Source organism: Geotrypetes seraphini, chromosome 6 (assembly GCF_902459505.1).
Source record: "Geotrypetes seraphini chromosome 6, aGeoSer1.1, whole genome shotgun sequence".
In the NCBI taxonomy this organism is placed as follows: Eukaryota; Metazoa; Chordata; class Amphibia; order Gymnophiona; family Dermophiidae; genus Geotrypetes; species Geotrypetes seraphini.
In genome coordinates, this window is record NC_047089.1 from 201,385,018 (window position 1) to 201,405,898 (window position 20,881).

The following is a 20,881-nucleotide window of genomic DNA, read 5'->3' on the forward strand; positions in this document are numbered from 1 at the left end:
TGGCTAATCGTTTGGCCCAGTTTGTTCCCTCTTTGGTGGGCGCAGATCAGGTAGGTTTTGTGCGGGGGCGATTAGCAGGTCACAATGTTAGGAAGCTCCTCCTTGCTTTGGCCCATTGTGTTTCTCGGCAGCAGCCTGCGCTGGCTATTAGTTTTGACTCCGAAAAGGCCTTTGATAGAGTGGAGTGGGCATTTTTATTCCCCTTGTTGCGATATTATGGGTTGGAGGGGTTCTTTATGAGAGCTCTTGGAGCCCTTTATGCTCACCCAGTGGCGGCCGTCTTGGTTAATGGGGTGGCTTCTCCAGACTTTGTGCTCCAGCGAGGCACTCGCCAGGGCTGCCCCTTGTCCCCTCTGCTTTATATATTGTTTTTGGAGCCTTTGTTGATTTCCCTTCGGTGCCATCCTCAGATAGCTGGAGTAGAACTGGGGAATTCCTCTCTGCGCTGCATGGCTTTTGCCGATGACATTATGGTAATGTTGACTGATCCAGTTTCAGGTCTCCCTAGATTATTGGAGATGTTTCACCAGTTCAGGGTACTCTCGGGCCTCAAACTCAATGTGTCTAAATCGGAGGCGCTTCCTCTCCATATTAGTTTCTCGCATGTGTGGGCTGATTTTCCGCTCCGGGAAGCACCACAGCAGGTAAAATATCTGGGGGTTCTGATACCGTCTTCCCTCACACGACTCTATGAGATCAATGTAAAGCCCTGCTTCGGAGCACGGTGGAGCTCCTCCGCTTGTGGGGTGATTTGCTGGTATCCCTTGCGGGGCGTATATTCTTGTACAATATGATGATAGTCCCTCGGTGGCTTTATCTGTTTCAAACTCTTCCGCTGTGGTTGCGGACCGGGGACTTAGCTCAGTTGTATAGGGCATTGAGGACTTTCTTGTGGCGGGGGCGCCGGCCTCGGCTATCTCTTCGTATTTTGATGTTGCCTGAGTCGCAGGGGGGATTTGGACAGCTAGATATTCGCACCTATAATCTGGCATGTGGGACTAGATTAATTCGGGACTGGTGTATGGAGAGCTCCTCTTTTTTAATGTTTTCTGTGGACAGGGATTTCTTACACCCTATCTCTGGGTTGTTTTTGCTGCATGCTCCTGCTGCCCAGTTGGACTCTGTCTACAGGGGACATATTGTTTGGGATTATATGAGACACATTTGGAAATTACTGTGTAAGCATCTGGGCATCCACTCTAATATCACTCCTCTACTCCCGCTGGTGGGTAATTTGCATTTTAAACCGGGCAATGACAGCAAAGTATTTCGGATTTGGCATGCCCATGGAATTCGTAGATTGGGGGATGTTCTCTCCGATGGGGGCGTTCTTCTTTCCTCTGCAGAACTGGGGTCGCTGTATGGGCTGGATAGGGTGGATGCTTTTGGCTACCTCCAGCTAAGACATTATGTTCTTAGCTTCTCTGGGGACCGACTGAGCGGATCGGTGGCACGGGACCTTGGGAGGTGTTTAGCGTTGGGGGAGGATGCGGCTCCACGTCTTCGATACTATGTTGTTGCTTTGGGCCCCCCTTTACAGACTGAACGAGCTGATTGGCTGGCAGGGGCGTGGAGTGCTGACTTGGGCTGCATAGTTCCGTCTGAATTGATTTCTCGCTGCTTTGTCTATGTACGCACCATATCATGTAACATGTTACATAGGGAACAAGAATATTAATTCCTTCACAGGGCTTTTATTTCCCCTCACAGAGCACACCGGGCCGGTATTGCAGAGCATGCGGGGTGTCCCAAATGTCCTATTAATCCTGCTTCCCTGGGGCATATGTTTTGGGAATGCCCCTCAGTGGGAGCCTTTTGGCAGCGTGTCTGGACCTATTTGTCCTCATTGATTCCTGGGATCCCGAGATGTAATCCCTGTGGAGCTCTTTTTTACCAAGAGGTGGAGCTTCCTGGGTGCACTGTTAGGCAGAGGCAGCTGCTTTCTAAGGCCCTTTTGTTGGCTAAGAAAGCCATTTTGACTTTTTGGCGAGAGCCGCATGCTCCCTCTTTCTCTCGATGGTAGGGGTCCCTGTATGACTTAGCCCTCTTGGAGAGACGGGCTGCGGGCACTCGAGATGAACGCAGGTGGACTCGCTTTCAGGATATCTGGGAGGCATATTGGCTGACCCTTCCCCATCGCGAGAGGAGTCTCCTATTGAACTGCTAGCCTATATTGGGGTCTTCTGTCCTCTTAGGCACTTTCCCTCTTCAGGCTCCTTTTTACAGGGATTCTATTCAGGGATTCCTTTCTCTTTCTCTTTCTCATTCTTTTTCTTCTCTTCTTCCCTCTGGACTTAGTTCTCCTCATTCTTGGGTGTCTCTTTTCTGTCTCTCTTTGGTTCCTGTTTGTCACTTTTGTATATTTGTTGTCTATTTTCTATTTTGCATACTTCATCTATGTCTGCCACAGGTCAGGAGTGGGGGTGGGTGGGGGGATTGGGGAGGGGGTTACATCCGGTTTTCAGGTGCATTTTACTGGGTGTTTTGGTATTGGGATGTTTCGCTCTGATTTGGGGGGGGCTTTAGAGGGTGTTACATGGAAAACTGTGTTGAGCACCTCTTGTGTTGAGCACCTCTTGTGTTGGAGCAGTCTGATCTTCCTTGTGTTCTTGCCTTTTGCTATGTATGTGCCCGATAGGGCGATTTTTGCTGGATTGCTGGATGTTACTGTACAATGTTCTGTTTTGTTTATTTAAAGAAATATTATACAAAAAAACCCCAAAAACACTCAGAAAAAGAGATTTTAGAGGTGGGGAAACCAAAAGGAAGGGGCATAAACTTTTAAAACTAGCTTTTTCAGATTACACTCCCCCAAAAATTTTCCTCATAGGCTTTAAGAAACAAAAAGGCCTCTTTGACTGAAGAAGCTTGTTCAGTCAAAGATCTGAGCCTGAAAGCGCAGGTCTGGATCCTCAGGTCCAACCATGGCCAAAGAATGAGCTCTTGTACATGTTTCCACCATGGCCCATGATAGAATGGATATTCAACAGGTTTTCAAACCATCTGGGGAAAGTCATTCTCGTGGCACCAGATTGGCCACGCAGACCATGGTGTGCAGATCTAGTGCATCTGTAGAGGGGCACAGGTCTCAGATTGTGGGTGCAGCTGAACCTTCTTTCTCAGGGGCCAGTGGCCATAGAAAATCTCAATCGCTTTGTTATTAAGGCGTGGCTCTTAAGTGCATGGCATTAGCATGCAAAGGATATTCAGAGAAATTGATTACTATTCTCCTCAGAGCCTAAATGCCTACAGTGGTCTGCTTATTCTAAAGCACGGGAAATATTTCAGCACTGGTGTATTAAGGAGAAGGCAGAGCCGTTTTCTGCTCCTATCTCAGTGGTATTAGCTTTTCTCCAAGCTGGTCTTGACAGGGGTCCTGCAGTGGCGTTGCTCAGAGTCAAAGTGGCGGAACTCCCTTGTTTCAGGGCCCAACAACATAAAGCTACCTTGGTGTCTTATCCGGACATAACTAGATTCCTAAAAGGGACATTAAGGCTCAGATCACCAGTAAAACAACCGTTTCCATCATGGAACCTTAACGTGGTTTTGCAAGGCCTCAGTCAAGCTCCATATGAGCTGCTTAAAGAAGCATCCTTGATGGATCTTACAATCAAAACAACTTTCCTCGTGGCCGTTACATCAGTGAGAAGAGTCTCGGATCTATAGACACTTTCGTGCAGAGAGTCTTTCCTCAAGATCACGGAGACGGGAGTTTCTATGCAAACATTTCTGTTCTTTTTGCCGAAGTTTGTTTCGGTCTTCCATGTCGATCAAGAAGTAAGATTGCTAGTGTTCCAATCCACAGGATCAAAGAAGAAGGACCGGATTCTTAAAAAGTTGGATGTGAGGAGAGTCCTTCTATGATGCCTAGAGATTACTAATGAGTTAAGACTTGTCTGACCATCTTTTTATGCTCTCCAGTCAGGCTCGATGCGGCAAACTAGCGTCCAAGGCCACGATTTCCAGATGAATCTGCATGGCCATTTCATCAGCATATGTTGCTTGTGGAAAACAGTCACCAGTCTCCATGAAAGTGCATTTGACTAGAAGCGTGGCTTCTTGGTGGGTGGAAGTTCGGGTGATTTACAGAATGACACACCTATTTCACTAGAAAAAGATTAGGTTCTTACAGTGCCTGCCTACTTAGTCGGAAAGTTCGAGTCCAAATTGAAATTTTGGATGTTGGGCGGACCTTAAAGGTGTGAAAAATAATCTTGCTATAATACATTGAGGGAATGTTTGAGCTCCATAAATGTTTCTGATTGATATGGTTATTTCGATGTTTCGATTTGTTCAATTGTAATGTTTACATGTTTGTTACATTTTTCAGACAAAAATAGAAGAAAACTTAAATTGTCCAAAAATGAAAATCAAGTGCAAGCAGAGGACAAAAAAGAGTTTCAAGTACAAATTAACTACCAGACCTTAACTTTCCCAAGGCATTGTTTTATTCAAAGTTTTCTTGGACCTTATTGGGAAAAACAATCAATCACAGGTCATTAGGTAAAGTGACTTATGCTGTGCAAAAAATTTTAAAATTAATAAAGTGCTTGGAATGCATAAAGTGCCTAAAAATGCACTCCAAGCACTTTATTGATTTTAAATTTTTTTGCACAGCATAAGTCACTTTACCTAATGACCTGTGATTGATTGTTTTTCCCAATAAGGTCCAAGAAAACTTTGAATAAAACAATGCCTTGGGAAAGTTAAGGTCTGATAGTTAATTTGTACTTGAAACTCTTTTTTGTCCTCTGCTTGCACTTGTTACATTTTTCAGAGCAGAACAGATTTGTAATTAGGGAGTATCTCCATACCCCTCCTTCATATGTGTTTCTGTATCACCTACTTTGGTACAAACTGAAGGGGGCAGCAGAGCCCTCTAATGAAGGAAAAGAAGTTGAAAAGCTGGAGTGGATTCTTTCTGCTTGGCTCATGAGCATGGGGAGAATACCCTACAGTCCAGAATGACACTGTCTCTTAGAAAAAATTAGCAAGATAAGAACTTAATCTCTTTTCTTTACTCAGTTGAGGCTCTTAGACTTGAGTAGACAGCCTTTTGAAATCACAAGGCCCTTCCCATAGAGCTTATTTGTTTATCTTCTAAAACCGTGAGTTTCTTTACCATCTCCTTAAGTCATCATAAAATCAAATGTGCTAAATCTCTTTGGAATGTCCTTATTAAAGAAATTCCATGGGTTAAATGTTAAGTTAGTGACATTTGTAGCATTTCTTAAAAGCTCAGTCTCAAACTGTTTCTGTTTCTGTTTCAGTCTGTAGAGTACAACATCTTTGAAGGCATGGAGTGTCGTGGGTCTCCACTGGTGATAATCAGCCAAGGGAAGATTGTCTTAGAAGATGGAAACCTTCATGTGACTGAGGGCTCAGGGCGGTATATCCCCAGAAAACCCTTTCCTGATTTTGTTTACAAGCGCATCAAAGCAAGAAGTAGGGTGAGTGACACTTCAACCCAGTTGACATTTATGGAAAAGGAGACTGTGTAAGAATAGACTAAAGGCAGGCTTTGACAGGTTTTCTTTGAACTAATGACCAGAAGAAGAAAGCATATGGGCCTCGGGACTGGGTGTAAAAGGCAATCTTTATTAAAAGACCTAAAAGAGGCCATGTTTCGGCATATGCCTGCTTTAGGGAGTCTACAAATAAAATGATATAAACAATATAGAATTGGATATTTGGTAGAGATACATATAAATTATTCTGTAGAATGGTTAATAATATAGATAAGGTTCAACAGTCTTTACTCATTTTTTTAAATTTATTTATGATCCAGTAAGTGTCAGTAAGTCACAGTCCAAAGTATATCCAATGGAACAAATTTAAAGAATGAAATATGAACATTAAGATAGATGAGAATAAAAATAGAAATATAACAACATTGCATTTATGGAACTCAGTAATAAAATTGTTACTGTAAAATCAATTACCAAAACATGCATGATACATATATTGGCTGAATCCTAATATCCTGCAGTGACAAGCATTTCTTTCTACTCCCTTCTTTCTTTACTGCAGTGCCTAGAATTAATTTCTCTACTCAACGGTGACCGTCATTCTTTTCTCCGACTGACGTCGACAAAGCCATGCATTGAACAGACGCAGGGCCTTGAGCATCTGCACATGCTCAAGGCCCTGGTACTGGTCCAGAGAATGCCTTTCTTTGTCAGTGCAGCGGGAGGTAGGAAAAAAAGATGCCGGTCACTGCTGTGGGGAAGGCAATTCTGGGCACCATGGTGGGGAGTGATGTGTGGTAAAAGCCATGCTGGGCACTGTGGCAGGGGAGGAAGAAATTCTGGGCACCGAGGGAGGGGGAGCGAAGAAGGAAAGAAATGGTGGTGGGATGTGAAAAGAGGGAGGGAGAAAGGTAAGAGCAAAAAGCTGTATACCAGGGAGGAGAGGGACAGGGAGAAATTCAGGACACCACATGGGAGAGGAAAAGGAAAGAAACCATGTAAGATATGCCTTCCTGGTTTATATTTGAGTTTTCCCCGTTTTTTGAGGGAAACCTTACCTATGTTTATACTCAGATGGCTTTATATTCAAGCATATACTGAACAGCGCACATAAATAAAATAGTTGCTTGTGTGTAGAAAAAACACAAAATAATAAAAAAATAAGAAGTTCTGTTGGGGTTAGACTTGACAGGTGTAGATTATACAAATATTTGTGGACTTTTGCTCTCTAATACAAAGTAGATCTCATGGACAAGCCCTATTTGAAACAAGGAAACATCTGGTTTAGTTAAAAGGTTAAATGTTTCTAAATTTCTTAAATGTCAAAAAAGTGATAAAATTTGTAGTTACCTCTTTAAGTTTCTTCTGTTGGATAAACCTTGGACAGTGACTTACTGACTTTTATCTATTTATTAACCATTCTGCATCACAATTTATATGCATCATTACCACGTGCAATTATATCTGTTTCGATATAGTTTATTAGTAGATCTCTGAAGCAGGCATATGCTGAAACATGGCCCGTGTTGAGTCTTTTTTAATAAAGACCCAGAGGCCTACATGCTTTCTTCTTCTGGCACTTGGACTTTTTTGCACCACTGAGTCCCTCTCCTTGTTTACTTTGTACTAATGCTGTCCGATGATTTGTTGACTGAGAAAATTGGACTCGCCAATTCAGCGACCAACCCCCCCCCCCCCCCGGGTAAGACCTGACATACTTACGAGGCTTCCTAAAGCAGCAGTGGCAACGGCGGTGGACGGTCAGCAGCGGCATCACTCTGAGTGGGCTGCTTTGTGTCATTAGTGAATTGGCAGGGGGAAGCCCTGGCGAGGCAGGCCATGAGTAGCCCATTTAGAGCAATACCGCTGCTTACCGGCCACCATTGCTGTTACTGCTGCTTTAGGAAGCCTCGGAAGTATGTCAAGTCTCATGATGGGAGAGTCGGTAGGGTGCTACTGCATAGGGGGATGGGCGCAAGGGATGGAAAACTACTTAGGGGGATGGAAAGCTGCTATACAGGGGAATGGATGAGAGAGGAGGAAAGCTGTTGCTCAGGGGAATGAGAGGGGAGGAAAGATGCTGCACATGGGGGAGAGAGGAGGAATTATTGGGGTGGAGGCGAGAGGCGAGGAAGGGAGAGAAGAGATAGAAAGGGATGAGAAGGGGAAAGCCTGCATATATTGGAGGGAAGGGAGACATGCATGGAGAAGAGAGGAAGAAATGTTGGACATAGGGTGGAGGGCAGGGAGAGATGGTGCATGGGGAGAGAGAAAGGAATGTTGCACATCATAATGGAGGGGAGGAAGGGAAAGATGCTGCATGGAGGGAAATAGAGAGGTTTGACCCAGGGCACAAGGCAAGCAGAGAGAGAGATGGTAGACAGTGGGAAAGAAACAGAAATATTGGATATAGCATTGGAAGGTAGAAAAAAATATTATTTTCTATTTTGTGATTATAATATGTCAGATTTGAAATGTGTATTCTGCCAGAGCTGGTGTTAGCGGTGAGCGTGAGGTAGGACCTAACAGAGAGAGGAAAAGGCTTTTTTGTTTATTTTGTTTACACCACAGTGTCAGCGTGGGGTTGGCAAGGGAAAAGGGGTGGGGTGGAAAGGCTACAAAATAAACTCACCAGGATGTTTTGGGGGGGGAAAAAAAGTCCGATTGGGCAGGAAAATCTAATTGAACTGAAAAATCAATTCAATAGGCCAAATCGAATTGAAATTTTTTTTCCCCTGAATCGGGCAGTACTACTTTGTGCTAATGAGCCAGCTGAGAGATCAAGCTCTTCTACCAATATCATTGAAGTTGAAGAGTGGGTGAGGAGAGGGGACAAGCAAAAAATTGACCCTTAAAACTCCACAGAAAATGCAAGTCCAGCAGAAACAAAAAAACGCTGTGGAGATGGTGATTTCAAGATGCAGGCTTTATTAAAAATACAATTTAATAATCCACATAAAATATATCTAGGACCCAAAATATGGGAGCTAAGGACTCAACACGGTCCGTGTTTTGATGATGATGTCTTCCTCAGGGGTCCCTAAAGATCCAGATAACTAAGAGAATTTCTCACCTGCGCAGATTTAGTTTGTTTTTAGTTATTAATCCACAAGCTTTTATATCTGGATCTTTAGGGACCCCTGAGGAAGACATCATCGTTGAAACACAGTCCAGTTTGGGTCCATAGCTTCCATATTTTGGGTTCTAGATGTATTTTATGTGGATTATTAAATTGTATTTTTAATAAAGCCTGCATCTTGAACATCACCATCTCCACAGCGTTTTTTGTTTCTGGGGAAAGGGGTCACCCATTGACATCTGCTTCGCCTGAGGCAGCTGATTCTTTGCATTATTTATCGTTGTTGCCCTGACATCCTGACACCCCCAACTATCACCTGCAAAAAGTGTACCTGTAGTACATGTTCTCTGTGGACAGCAGGCCAGCTATTCTCATGTGGGCTACATCATCTGATAGAGTCCAGTGCAAAAACGCTGCCTACTGTACTGTATTTTAAAGATACAATGCACTAGGCAACGTTTTTGCACTGGGCTCTGTCAGATGATGTCGCTCACATGAGAATAACTGGCCTGCTGTCAATGGAGAACATGTACTACAGGTAAGTAACTTTGCTTTTTTGGCTGTACTAGCAGCAAACCACACCTTTATTAACCTTTACAGATGTTGATATCACAGCTTCCTCCCCCTCCCCCTCCCCCTCCCCCTCCCCCTCTGCCTTTTCTGGCTTCTAATCCCACTTGCTCATTGTAGTCCCACATGTTGTGCTGCTTTCCCCCCCCCCCATTGGCAAACACAAGTGGTAACATTGTTGACTCCTATCATCTGTGTGGCGCTGAAATTGCTGCCTCCTCTGGGGTCACATAGACCCCAGAAGCCAGCTGATTGGCCTGCCATTGTGGTAGGTGCCATCTGTATAATTTTGGCTACCATAATGACTTGGCAACCAGTTAGTTAAGCCCTGACTTAAGGACTTTGTCTGTATTGCAGCTGGCTGAGCTGCGGGGCGTTCCTCGGGGTCTGTATGATGGCCCTGTCTGCGAAGTGTCTGTGACGCCAAAGACTGTGACTCCCGCCTCCTCTGCCAAAACTTCACCAGCCAAGCAGCAGGCCCCACCTATCCGGAACCTCCACCAGTCTGGATTTAGCTTGTCTGGTATGTTGTGCTCTGTAGTAAAACCGGGTACTGGGAAAGCTGCTCGATCCTTGTCTGTACTTCACTTTTTTGCTGTTTGTACTGGGAAATATGTACACAGTAGGCAAGAACACAGAGGATCTAGAATCAGAAATTAATAGTAAATATTGAAGAACATAAGGCCAGTACTAGGCAGACTTGCACGGTCTGTGTCTGTATATGGTCTTTGGTTGAGGATGGGCTGGGAGAGTGTAGATGGGCTGGAGTGAGCTTTGAAGGAGACTTCAGCAGTTGGAACCCAAGCACAGTACCGGGTAGAGCTTTGGATTCTTGCCCAGAAATAACATAACATAACTTTATTCTTCTATACCGCCACAATCAGACGATTTCTAGGCGGTTTACACCGAAGAGAGCTGACAAATTGCTTAGGGAAAAAAAAAATTTAAATTGAATCAGGTAGGGCAGACTGGATGGACCATTCGGTTCTTTATCTGCCATTATCTACTATGTTATGTTACTAAGAGCATTACAGGATGGCCCAATTTATACTATATGTTCTGTGCTGTACACTTCTAATCATACTTGCCTGTTTTAAAATAAACTTGTACAGGCAAGTTCTTTGGCCCAAAATTTTTAAGCAGATATACTACAATCTTTCAGTACTTTTGGAAGCAATTCTTCTAAAACAGTGTATCACAAACTCTGTGCTGCGAAAAGATTCCAGGTGAGCCGCTAGGGATTCAAAAATAGATGACATATATGTGAATCTGTCATTGCCGGCGCCTCTCCTCTTCACCCCCGGCGTACCTCTGTAAACGAACGTTGGCACGAGAGCTCTGAACATGCGCAGACGTTGAAGTGATGACATCACACGCATACGTGTGACATCATCGTTTCGACGTCTGCGCATACTTGAAGGCCCTCTAGATGTGGCCTCAAGCTCAAGGAAGATGAGATGAGGTTCGTGTGTGGGCGGGGCTGGGGGTGGATTTGTCTGGATACAGGTTCAGGAGAAGTTCCACAGGATAAAAATTCCTCTCTTATACAGAAGAGATTTTTCCATCCTGGTGGCTGTTAAATTGGACACAAAATGCTGAATGCTTCAATGAGCAGAATATTTTGAGTTTATTTAAGAGATGTAAAGTAATAATATGGCTGCATTCTTTTGTATCCAAGTAGAGAAACCTGTTAAAATCCTGATAAAATTTTCTCAAAAAGCAAGTTCTGAAATGTACTATACATTTATTTAAAAAATACAACAAATTTGTTTTGTATAATATTTCAGACCTTGCCCTTTGGGAAGAAAGACTATCAGGAGAACTAGGGGCACGCTTCTCTATCATGTGTCCAGCAAAAATTTGATCATGTGGGAGGGAAAGTAAATGATCCAAGGTTGGTCTCAAAGCAGATAGCAGCACTATTCAGCCATATTATATGATTAACTTTATCTGCTTATATTAGCCACCAATAACAGACCTAAGATAAGCAGGTGAAGATACTTGTTTAAACCACCATATTTAATGATGCTGGGATAAGTGAATACTTTGTGAAATGTCTGCCTAAAGAAAACTGCTAGCTGAAATCTTTCATTATCTTGTTAGATTTAGCTCTTCTGAATATTAGCCTCCAAGGATGGAAATATTTGGTCATAATTATATTGTACTAAGTAGGTAAAACAATCATTGTGATATTACACAGTATCTTTATCAGCAGGTTTCAATCACCTTCATGGTGGTGCTGATAAAGTCCCTAAGTACCCTTGAATTTGGGGTTCCTTGATGAAGATAATGGGAGTATTGGTCTGAACCTGAATTGCCCATAGATTATTTTAATCTTTTTTTTGTCTCCTTTAGGAGCCCAAATTGATGATAATGTTCCACGCCGTACCACTCAGCGCATTGTAGCACCACCTGGTGGCCGTGCCAACATCACCAGCCTGGGCTAAACCTTCAGCTGTTGCCATGCAGCTTGGAGGGGAGGGAGAGAGGGTGGCACCCTAGGACCATTGCATTTGGAGAGCTTGTGACAGTTACTGTTGGCAGCCAGTCTGTGAGTTCAAACTTGGCCGATTCACAGACTTCCCCTATCCCATGCTCATTTCAAGTATTCTTCCCTTTTTTTTTTTTTTGCCCTAACCTCATGGACATGCAAAGGAAAAAAAAAAAGGACGATTGCTTTTTTTTTTTTAAATTTCTGTTAACATCTTTTCTTTTCTCCAAGGAAGGATAAAGTGAACTTCCAGGAGCTGCCTTTTTAATGTTTACATTTATTGTTAGTGATACGAAATAAGAGGTCTCGCGTAAGAGCTATTCCAGGGTTTAAACTGGATATTCTCTGACCCAAGTGTTCTCTTGGATTGTAACAAGTACATTCCTAACTGCCCTTGGATGAGTGTTTTCAGAAACATCTTATGAGGAACAGATTGACAGAAGCTGAATTTATTTTGTTCTAAGACTTTGCTGCATGCCTTTAACAGTTTGTTTGTTTTTTTTTCTTTAAACTCAGAATCCACTTTGCCCAATGTTTTCAGAAGCAAGCAAGACCAGTCCTGAGTTGCACTCCTGTCTCAGCTGTTTGCATATCTGCTTTTTCACCTAGTGTGTAATTTTGCTGGTGTATGTTCCTGCTCAAAGTCAGACGTTGTGCCGTTAGTGAATGTGTGCATGTGACTGAGGTAGGCAGGCAACTTGTCTTGATTGCTTCCATTTGAAAAGTACAAAGCACTTCAAATTCCCTGTGCGCTTCACCATCTGTGGGACACAGAATTTAGTTTGCAGCCTGGGAAAGACAGGTAACACTCGTTGCAGTATAGAGTAGAAAAGGGTATCTTTGACGCCCACTCCATTTTCCCTCCTCTCCTGACTGCACATTCTTGACCCATCTGATTAAGGAAAGTTGATCTTCCCTCTTAGAGAGTACATTCAGTTTCTGTCTCTTTTGAGATCTCTTTATAGTGTTTAGGCCTCAAGAGATGATACAAATTTTAACTTTTAGTATATGCTGATAGAGAGAAAAATGTCTGACATTGCAAATATTTCTTTTTTTATTATTATTATTGAATGAGCAGCAGTGCAGTTTGCATTTCAATTTCCCCCTGAAATTCATTGCCTGTATAGGTGGGTATTGATGCAGAGTGTTGTAGAAGGAAGCCATTAAAAGTAATGGCTTTGATGCTGCAAAATTCATCTGCATCTGGAAATGTCTTTACCTTGTCTTTTGGAGGTAATCAAAACAGTGATGCAATGGATTGCATAGCTTCTAACTGGGCCCTTGTAACAGGCTGAAACTGAGGACAACAGTGTCTTTTGGATTTAGAATTTGTGAAATGTGTTGGATGAGAGCGGAATGTAGTCCTTGGCATGAAAGTATTTGGTTTCCAGCTATAGCTCTGCCAAGGATAGTTGGCAGGTTAAGCAATATACATAATGGTGTAGAAAAGTGGGGGGGGGGGGGGGCGTCCGCTCAGGGTGCCATATTGCCCTCCCCGCTCCTTCAGTCCCTCCCCACCCATACCTCTTGCTCTTCACCAGCACGAGCAGCAACTCCAATCTGCTGCCTACACCAGTTTTGGTTCTCCCTCTTATGTCACTTCCAGGTCCCTAGGAAGTGATGTCAGAGAGCTGACGTCGGCAGCAACTTGGTGATACTGCTCACCCTGGGAAAGTTAAAGAAGTACGCAGGAAGGAAAGGTGCAAGCAGCGGGGGGGTGGCAGGAAAGGAGTGGGAGGCGGGGAAGTGGCGCCACCATCCTGGGCACCCTTGCTACACCACTAAGTATACAGACAGGGAAACAAACGCATTTCAGGTGCTAAACTAGATAAAAGTAGTGCGGGTGCTATGCTAGTTCATTGAAACATGAGAAAAAATATATTAATAGCTACCATGGAGTAGTTTAATACATTTCCTGACTAGCTTTTGGGAATTTTAGAACAGTATGCTTACAAAATTTTTTTTATTAAATCCTATTTTTTCTCAAATAAAGGTCATGTAGGCATCTATGTGCCTTTCTATAAAATAGGATATACAATAATCCCCAGGAGCTTACAAATCCTGTAAACCAAATTTAACTTTCTCTGAGGTAACATGAGAATGACACAGTGACAAAATTGGTCCCTGTCCCCGCGGGTAACCGTGGGAAACCATCCCCATGTCATTCTTTAAGGAGAGAGAGAAGCCATCGGAGTATGAATGGGCACAGCCACTGACCCTTCAAGCCTTGCATTGAAGAATGCTGGTGTAGAAGGACTGAGGTTGAGATAGACATTAAAGAATGACAGTCTCTGGTATCCAGAGCAGATATTGTGATGTCATAATGCCTCATTCCACCTATGCCTAAGAGCCAACCTCCTCAATGATGTCACAATGGCTTCATTATCCTGTACTTGGCTCACATAAGAATCAGAGTATGAATGGTCACAGCCTGACCTTCAAGCCTTGCATTGAAGAATGCTGGTGCAGAAGAACTGAGGTTGAGATAGACACTAAAAGAGTGACACAAGATGGTTTCCCGCGGAAGTGCACTGCGAATGTGTGGTATGCATATACATTGATTACATCTCTTCCCAAACACTACCTCTAGAAATGTCTTCATGCAGACCATATAAATTGTCAGCATGCTTGCTTGTATGTGTGTATTTAGCTGTTTTCTGGATTGAAAGTTCTCTGAAAAGGTTCTTGTCATACCTGATTTGTCATAAAGCTGTAAACTGCCTTGAGCATCATTTGAAAAGGAAGACAAAAGATCCCCTTAATAGTAATAATAAATTATTATTATTATCCATTTGAAAATTACAGTGAGACTGTGTGGTTTTTGGGTTTTTTTCTTGTGGTTTGGGTCCTAACTAAAGATCTAAGAATCAAGAAGGTAGCTCCATAATATTCAAGTACTTCCAAATAGTGTGCTTTTTTTTTTTCTAAATCAATTATGTGAAGTTCAGTAGATTTAAAATTTCCAAATATTTGAATCCCTTTGGCATAGCTCTCAAAGCTCTAATCACAGTTGGTATTACAGTGAATTTCTTTCTTCTATAGTCTTTATACTTCAGTCTGTAAATCCCAATACTTCTTCATTTCCCATTAATTCTAGCAACTCCTGGTATTATAACATATATTATTATATATGGTGCACAGTGAGGATAATTGTAAAGAGCAGATCAAGGCATGGGACAATGTTACATGAATATACAAGTAGCATTGTTCTTTGTCCTTGTGTTGCTTTCCTTTGATTTAAGGGAATATCGCATCCAAAAGCTAGTCAAGAAATGTATTGTTAGCTCGATAAAAAGAATTATGGATTTCTTCTTCTTGTCCTTTTATTTACATTCAGGCAATAAACCAGAGAGGGATTTGACCTGCAACTTATTTATATTCTTCCAAATCTTTGTGTTAAGTTTTGTTAAGTTTGATTTTGAACCAAGTTATGAAAAAAAGAGGAATCTGGCCTTTAAACAAAATTGCTTTAGGCCAAACTGTATAGAAAATATATGAGAGTTGTATTTCTTCCTAAAAGGGGGAAATGAGATCATTTTGATGACATGTTGAAGAATATTGAAGACATCATACTCCTATCTCAGTGGAGAAATGGGGATGAGGGGGGGGAGGGGATCTCTTCCTCCTGTGATGCAATGCACTGATCAGAAAAACAACCACAATTGGATAGATTTAGGGGTCCTTTTACAAAGGTGCACTTTGGTTTTTAGCGCACTCTAAGCACACGCTAAATGTATGTTATCCTATGGACGCGTTAGCATTTAGCGTGTGCTAAACATGCGCTAATATGCTTAGCGTGCCTTTGTAATAGGACCCATTAGTGTTGATGATATTTAAGCATGTATCGCTATGAGAAACTATTTTAACTATATTGAACCCATTAGGGAAAGATGAACCAAATACCAAAATGCATGGGATCTCTCCCTTGAAAAGGAATTGTAACAGCAGCAAAAAGACAACCAAATAGGACAAAAAAGTTCACTCAAATCTCCTCCAAAATATATATATATATATATATAAAATTAAAAAAAATATATATATATATATATTTTTCCCCTATTCTTGAGTTGTCTAGACTGAGGACTCTCCCTCACTTTATATATATTTTGGAGATTGAGTGGACTTTTTGTCTGATTTGGTTGTCTTTTCGCTGCTGTTACAATTCCTTTCCAAGAGAGAGAACCCATGCATTTTGCTATGAGAAACAATAACATGAATGCCTATAACTCTGGTAATGGAATGCCTTGATATTAAATTAAAAGTGGATAAAATTAGATGATAGATAAGTGTATCTGTTGCCATGGAAAACTTTTTCCCACGGCACCTCTGGTCTCTTAACTACAACTCATATAGGCCCTTTTTATGTGGTTTTCATGCTAGTGAAAATCAGTAGAGCTTAAATGTCATCAAACAGGTTTCAAGTAATACCTTTGGGCACAGCATTCATTAAAAGCAGGGATCTCAAAGTCCTTCCTTGAGGGCCGCAATCCAGTCGGGTTTTCAGGGTTTCCCCAATGAATATGCATTGAAAGCAGTGCATGCCCATAGACCTCATGCATATTCATTGGGGAAATCCTGAAAACCCGACTGGATTGCGGCCCTCAAGGAGGGACTTTGAGACCCCTGATTTAAAGGATGTAATCTGTGATTTATTTCCTGACTTCTATTTCTAAGTCGTTAACAAGAAGCACATGAATTTGATAAGGTAGTTTGGACTAAGGCACCTTGTATTGCAGTGGGAAAACCTATAGGAAAGGGTTGGAGAGTTCAAGGGAGGACTGAGCCTTTGTGAGATTTGGGGTGAGAGGAAGTATAGTCAATCTAGCATTCATTATAGTCTCTAAAGTCATTCAGTACTCCAGCCTGATTATGGGAAAATAAGGGGTAGTTCTCTCTCTGATGGTGGTACGTATTGACCACCTTGATTAAGGCATTCCATAACACATCTTCCAGAAATTAAGGGAAGCCATGCTCCTGCTTCCCTGGGGAAACGGGGATTTTCTTCATTCTTCGAAACTGTACTCTTGTCTAAATTGGGGACACGCTTCACCCCTAGGGCAAGATGTGCTGAAACAATGCTGCTGCTGCCGTACAAAAAGGAGAGAGTTCATTTCCACTCCTAATGAAGTTACTAGTTGAATATATAGCATAGAATGGAGAAGGCTGTACTGCAACCTTAAGTAACAACCCAAAACACAACAACAACAACAACAAAAAGTGTGTGTGTGTCCATATAGGTCCTTCTCCAGTGCTGGGATGGTCTAATTCAGTACATCGCAAACTGTGCTGTGGCATACCAGCGTGCTTCCTGAGATTTCTGGAGTGCTGCGACACACTGGCTAGGAGGAGAGTCATCCACGCCAGCTGACTGCCTACAGGACACGCCTCTCACGGTACGAGGCATGTCCTGTAGGAAGTCAGCTGGTGCAGATGACTCTCCTCCTGGTTGGTGTCTCTCCTCCTCCTTTCCCCGCACCTCCTGGATACCTCCACCGGCGGGTCACGGCCAGATGGGCCTCCATGCACTTACAGGTGTCCTCGGGCCGGGGCACTGGCTTTAGTGTGCCGCCGGCCGGAAAGTTTACAAGACGCTGGTCTAATGTCAAAAAAACAGAAAAATGAACATGAGTGTGTGTGGTTATGGTGAAGTATAGGAGACGTTTTGGTCTCTAGAAAAGGTACTCCACTGATTCCCATAGGGCTAAGTGGTTTCACACTATGGCCATTTTACTTTTGACTTAGTGGAGATGGAAGTTCTTTTCCTCTTCAGTCTAGCTAGGAAGGCCTATTCGTGTCTCTTCAGGGAATGGAAGTCCATTTTTATTGTGGAATGCACTGACCTTAATAAAATTACTTTTGAACACAATACACACAACGGGGGACGCTGCACTCCTATCCCTCTGAAGGCTTTTCCATTCCAGTACTAGGTTGGTCTGATCTTAACACTCTCCCCCCAAAAAACAAACAAAAACCCCACAAAAAAAGCCAGAAAAAAATGTAATTTAGCATCGGTGTGTTGTGAGATAGGAAATAAATGCATTTGGTCAGTCACAGTTCTTTTGACGGAGGCATTGAAAAGGTTGCCGTGTTAGTTCACTTAAGTAGAAATAGACATTTGATAGGCTTTGGAGTAGAGCCTTTTGATTCAGTGAATGTGGAAACCATATGACAGGCCTTCTTTCTTTAGTTCTGATGTCATGTGAAGAAGAAAAGATGGGAATATGATAGTGAGGTAGGTCTGGGCAGAAGTTGCTTGTGAGGAGGTTTTGATGGATACTGACGAGATGAGGTGCTGATGGATCAGAGAAGGCTGAAAAAAAGTCCAATTGGAGAGGTGAGCCTTCAGAAGGCAAAACTTTTTTTTTGCTATTCTTACCTTATGAGGGAATTGTGTGCTTTTGATACAGTATCAACTGATCTTAGGTGTATAGATATGTATATGTGTATATACTATAGTTTAATTTAGTGGTGCTTGAGTGTGTGTGGCTATGGGAACCATACTGACTATGAATGGCTCTGGTTTCCAGACATAATATTTTTCAGTTTGTAGGTGGTCATCTACACAGTAGTACAGTTATATTTGGAGTGAAGTGTCTTCAAATAAGTCTGAAAGGATGCTTTTATTTGTTTTGAAGATACCACCCTAAACTTCATTGCTGGTTTATCTAATTTCTTAGAAAAGAAGAAAGAGATAAATAGATATTAGGGTAGTAGTGGAAGAGAGGACGTTTGGATGGTGGTACCATTTTAGGGAGATGAGGGAACAAATACGTGGTAAATAGTTGCAGAGAAGGAACAAATATGGGAGGGGATTGGTGGTCTGCAAGATAGATGTGCTGATTTTTTTTTCTGGAGCTACCATGTATCGGACACTAATGAAGTCTGATTGGACAGGGTAAGGGAACTGGGTTTTGGACAGTGACTTTTTTTTTTTTCTCTCATTCGGGCATGGTATTGGAGGCGATTTTCTTTTCTCCGACGGAGACTTCTGTACTCTAGAGACAAGCAATGGTGTGTGCAGTTACCAGCAATGAGCAAGACGAAGGAGATGTCTTAGGGTTTGCTGCATTATAAAATAAATAATACAGGAAAATAGCATGCATGAGCATGAATTTTCCAGCATGTATTTTATTTTATTTTTTTAGAAATAGAAAATGGCGTCATCCTTAGTGTTGAGGTCCCTTACCCCAGATTTGATCTTAATCAATTTGCCTTGATGACGACGATCATGCCAAGCTCGAACTCTGAGGCTTTTTCCCTAAAGAAGAATAGACAAGGAAAACAAGTTGAGATCGCTGCTAAGTAATTACTAATATAGGGGTCCTTTTACTAAGGCGTGCTATGTACGTGTTAGCGTTTAGCACGCGCTAATATTTAGCGTGCACTAAAATGGCTAGCGCGCCTTAGTGAAAGGACCCTATAGTGGGTTTATTAATGTGTAAATCCTGGGATTTGAACCACTAAGGGCTCCTTTTACTAAGCCGCGTTAGGGCTTTAACCTGTGGAATAGCGCGCGCCAGACCTTAATGCCAGCATTGAGCCTGGCCTTGCTTCTAGCCACGTAGGGCGGGTTTAGCGCATGCTAAAATGCGTGCGCTAAAACCGCTAACGCAGCTTAGTAAAAGGAGCCCTAAATCTTATGGATGTTTTTGCATGTCAAAGGACGGACAGATTTGATCACCACATAAAGTGCTTTCCAACTCTTTAAAAAGTGCTAGAAATCCACATAGTGAAATGTTATGCAACGCCAGAATTTTGCAGATTGTGGGAAACGTACTGCCTCCTATTAAATGGTGCAACTGGCTCTTTTTTTTATTCATACAACGTATTCAGAAACTTCTGCTTTCTGCACTGCTCTTGCTGCCTCCCATATTACTTCTCACTTGATGTTAATTTTCATTCTAATTTAAATACATTTAGAATGTTATTTTTTAAAGATTTCTGTCCTTAATAATATTGTGTTCTTGGACCTGGAATGCTAAATCAGCTTTTATAAAGTTTGTGACATAAGGGAAGCACCCTTTGGTTACCTTGTAGCCAGTTTTCCATTTGCTTGCTTTCTCTGTAAAATTACTCATAAAATACATTTCAGTAATAATCAGTTAAAGAATTACTAATCAGTAATGTACTGTACGGGATGCCCACAAAAACACTCCTTGATTTTAAATGGTTACAAAATCAAAACTTATTGGAATATGTTTCTAAATAAGATGACAGCAAATACAAGTCCCAAAAAGCACGGTTAGCAAGATCTTACACAATCGCTTGCACTTTCACCCTTATAAGCTGCAATTGGTGCAGAAGTTACAACCTTCAGACAATGCAATGCAACAGAATGACCAGGTGTTCCTCAAGTGGCCCCCGAGACTTTTTCCTTTGTGGGTATGTGAAAGACAATGTACGTACTTCCACTACCCACAACTATGGATAATCTGCAAGAACGCATCACTGAAGCTATAAATGCGATCACGCCGGATATGCTTCGGAGAGTCTGGTCCGAGCTCGATTATCGCATCGAAGTTTGCCAATTAAGGTGGGGGACGTACATCAGGTGTATGTAATCAATAGATAGCACAGAAAAAAAAATCCAACGAAACCTCCAGTAAACCAAGCAGCAAGCAAAAACGAAAACTGTAGACCATGTACAGGATACAGGCACTGTTTATTGCAACTTTAGTAAAAAAAAAGTAAATATACAACCTTATTACCAACCAAGGGACCCGACACGGTCCGTGTTTCGGACAACATGCCTTCTTCAAGGGTCCATGGTGGATAAGGTATTGGAGCAAACAGCAATAAAACGCAACAATCTAATCAAGTGCCTCTGTGAGTCCGATGCTTGATGCAAAGTGTGTCGCAAACACATAAAACATCGGACTCACAGAGGCACTTGATTAGATTGTTGCGTTTTATTGCTGTTTGCTCCAATACCTTATCCACCATGGACCCTTGAAGAAGGCGTGTTGTCCGAAACACGGACTGTGTCGGGTCCCTTGGTTGGTAATAAGGTTGTATATTTACTTTTTTTTTTTTTTTTTTTTTTACTAAAGTTGCAATAAACAGTGCCTGTATCCTGTACATGGTCTGCTGTAATCAATAGATAACCATATGAAACTTTATGAGTTGATGAAACTAGCCTCAAAGGTGAAAGAATATTCCAATAAATTTTGGTTTTGTAACCATTTCAAATCGAGGAGTGTTTTTTGTGGGCATCCTGTAGTTTAGATTTTTTTGTTGTTGTAACTTTCTAGCATTCCCCTGAGGCTTCCTTTG

The 20,881-nt window shown here is 42.1% G+C and overlaps 1 protein-coding gene across 2 annotated transcripts in view; it reads left to right on the plus strand.

Moving 5' to 3' along the window:
• The window catches only part of DPYSL2 (dihydropyrimidinase like 2), a 109,047-nt gene extending 95,219 nt beyond the window's left edge, over positions 1–13,828 (plus strand). For both annotated transcript variants that reach the window (XM_033948289.1, XM_033948290.1), the window contains exons 12-14: positions 5,271–5,450; positions 9,475–9,640; positions 11,473–13,828. In XM_033948289.1, coding sequence (XP_033804180.1) covers positions 5,271–5,450; positions 9,475–9,640; positions 11,473–11,564 — 438 coding nt within the window. In that variant the 3' untranslated portion in view covers positions 11,565–13,828. The remainder of the gene's footprint in view (positions 1–5,270; positions 5,451–9,474; positions 9,641–11,472) is intronic.
• Positions 13,829–20,881: the final 7,053 nt, after the last annotated feature.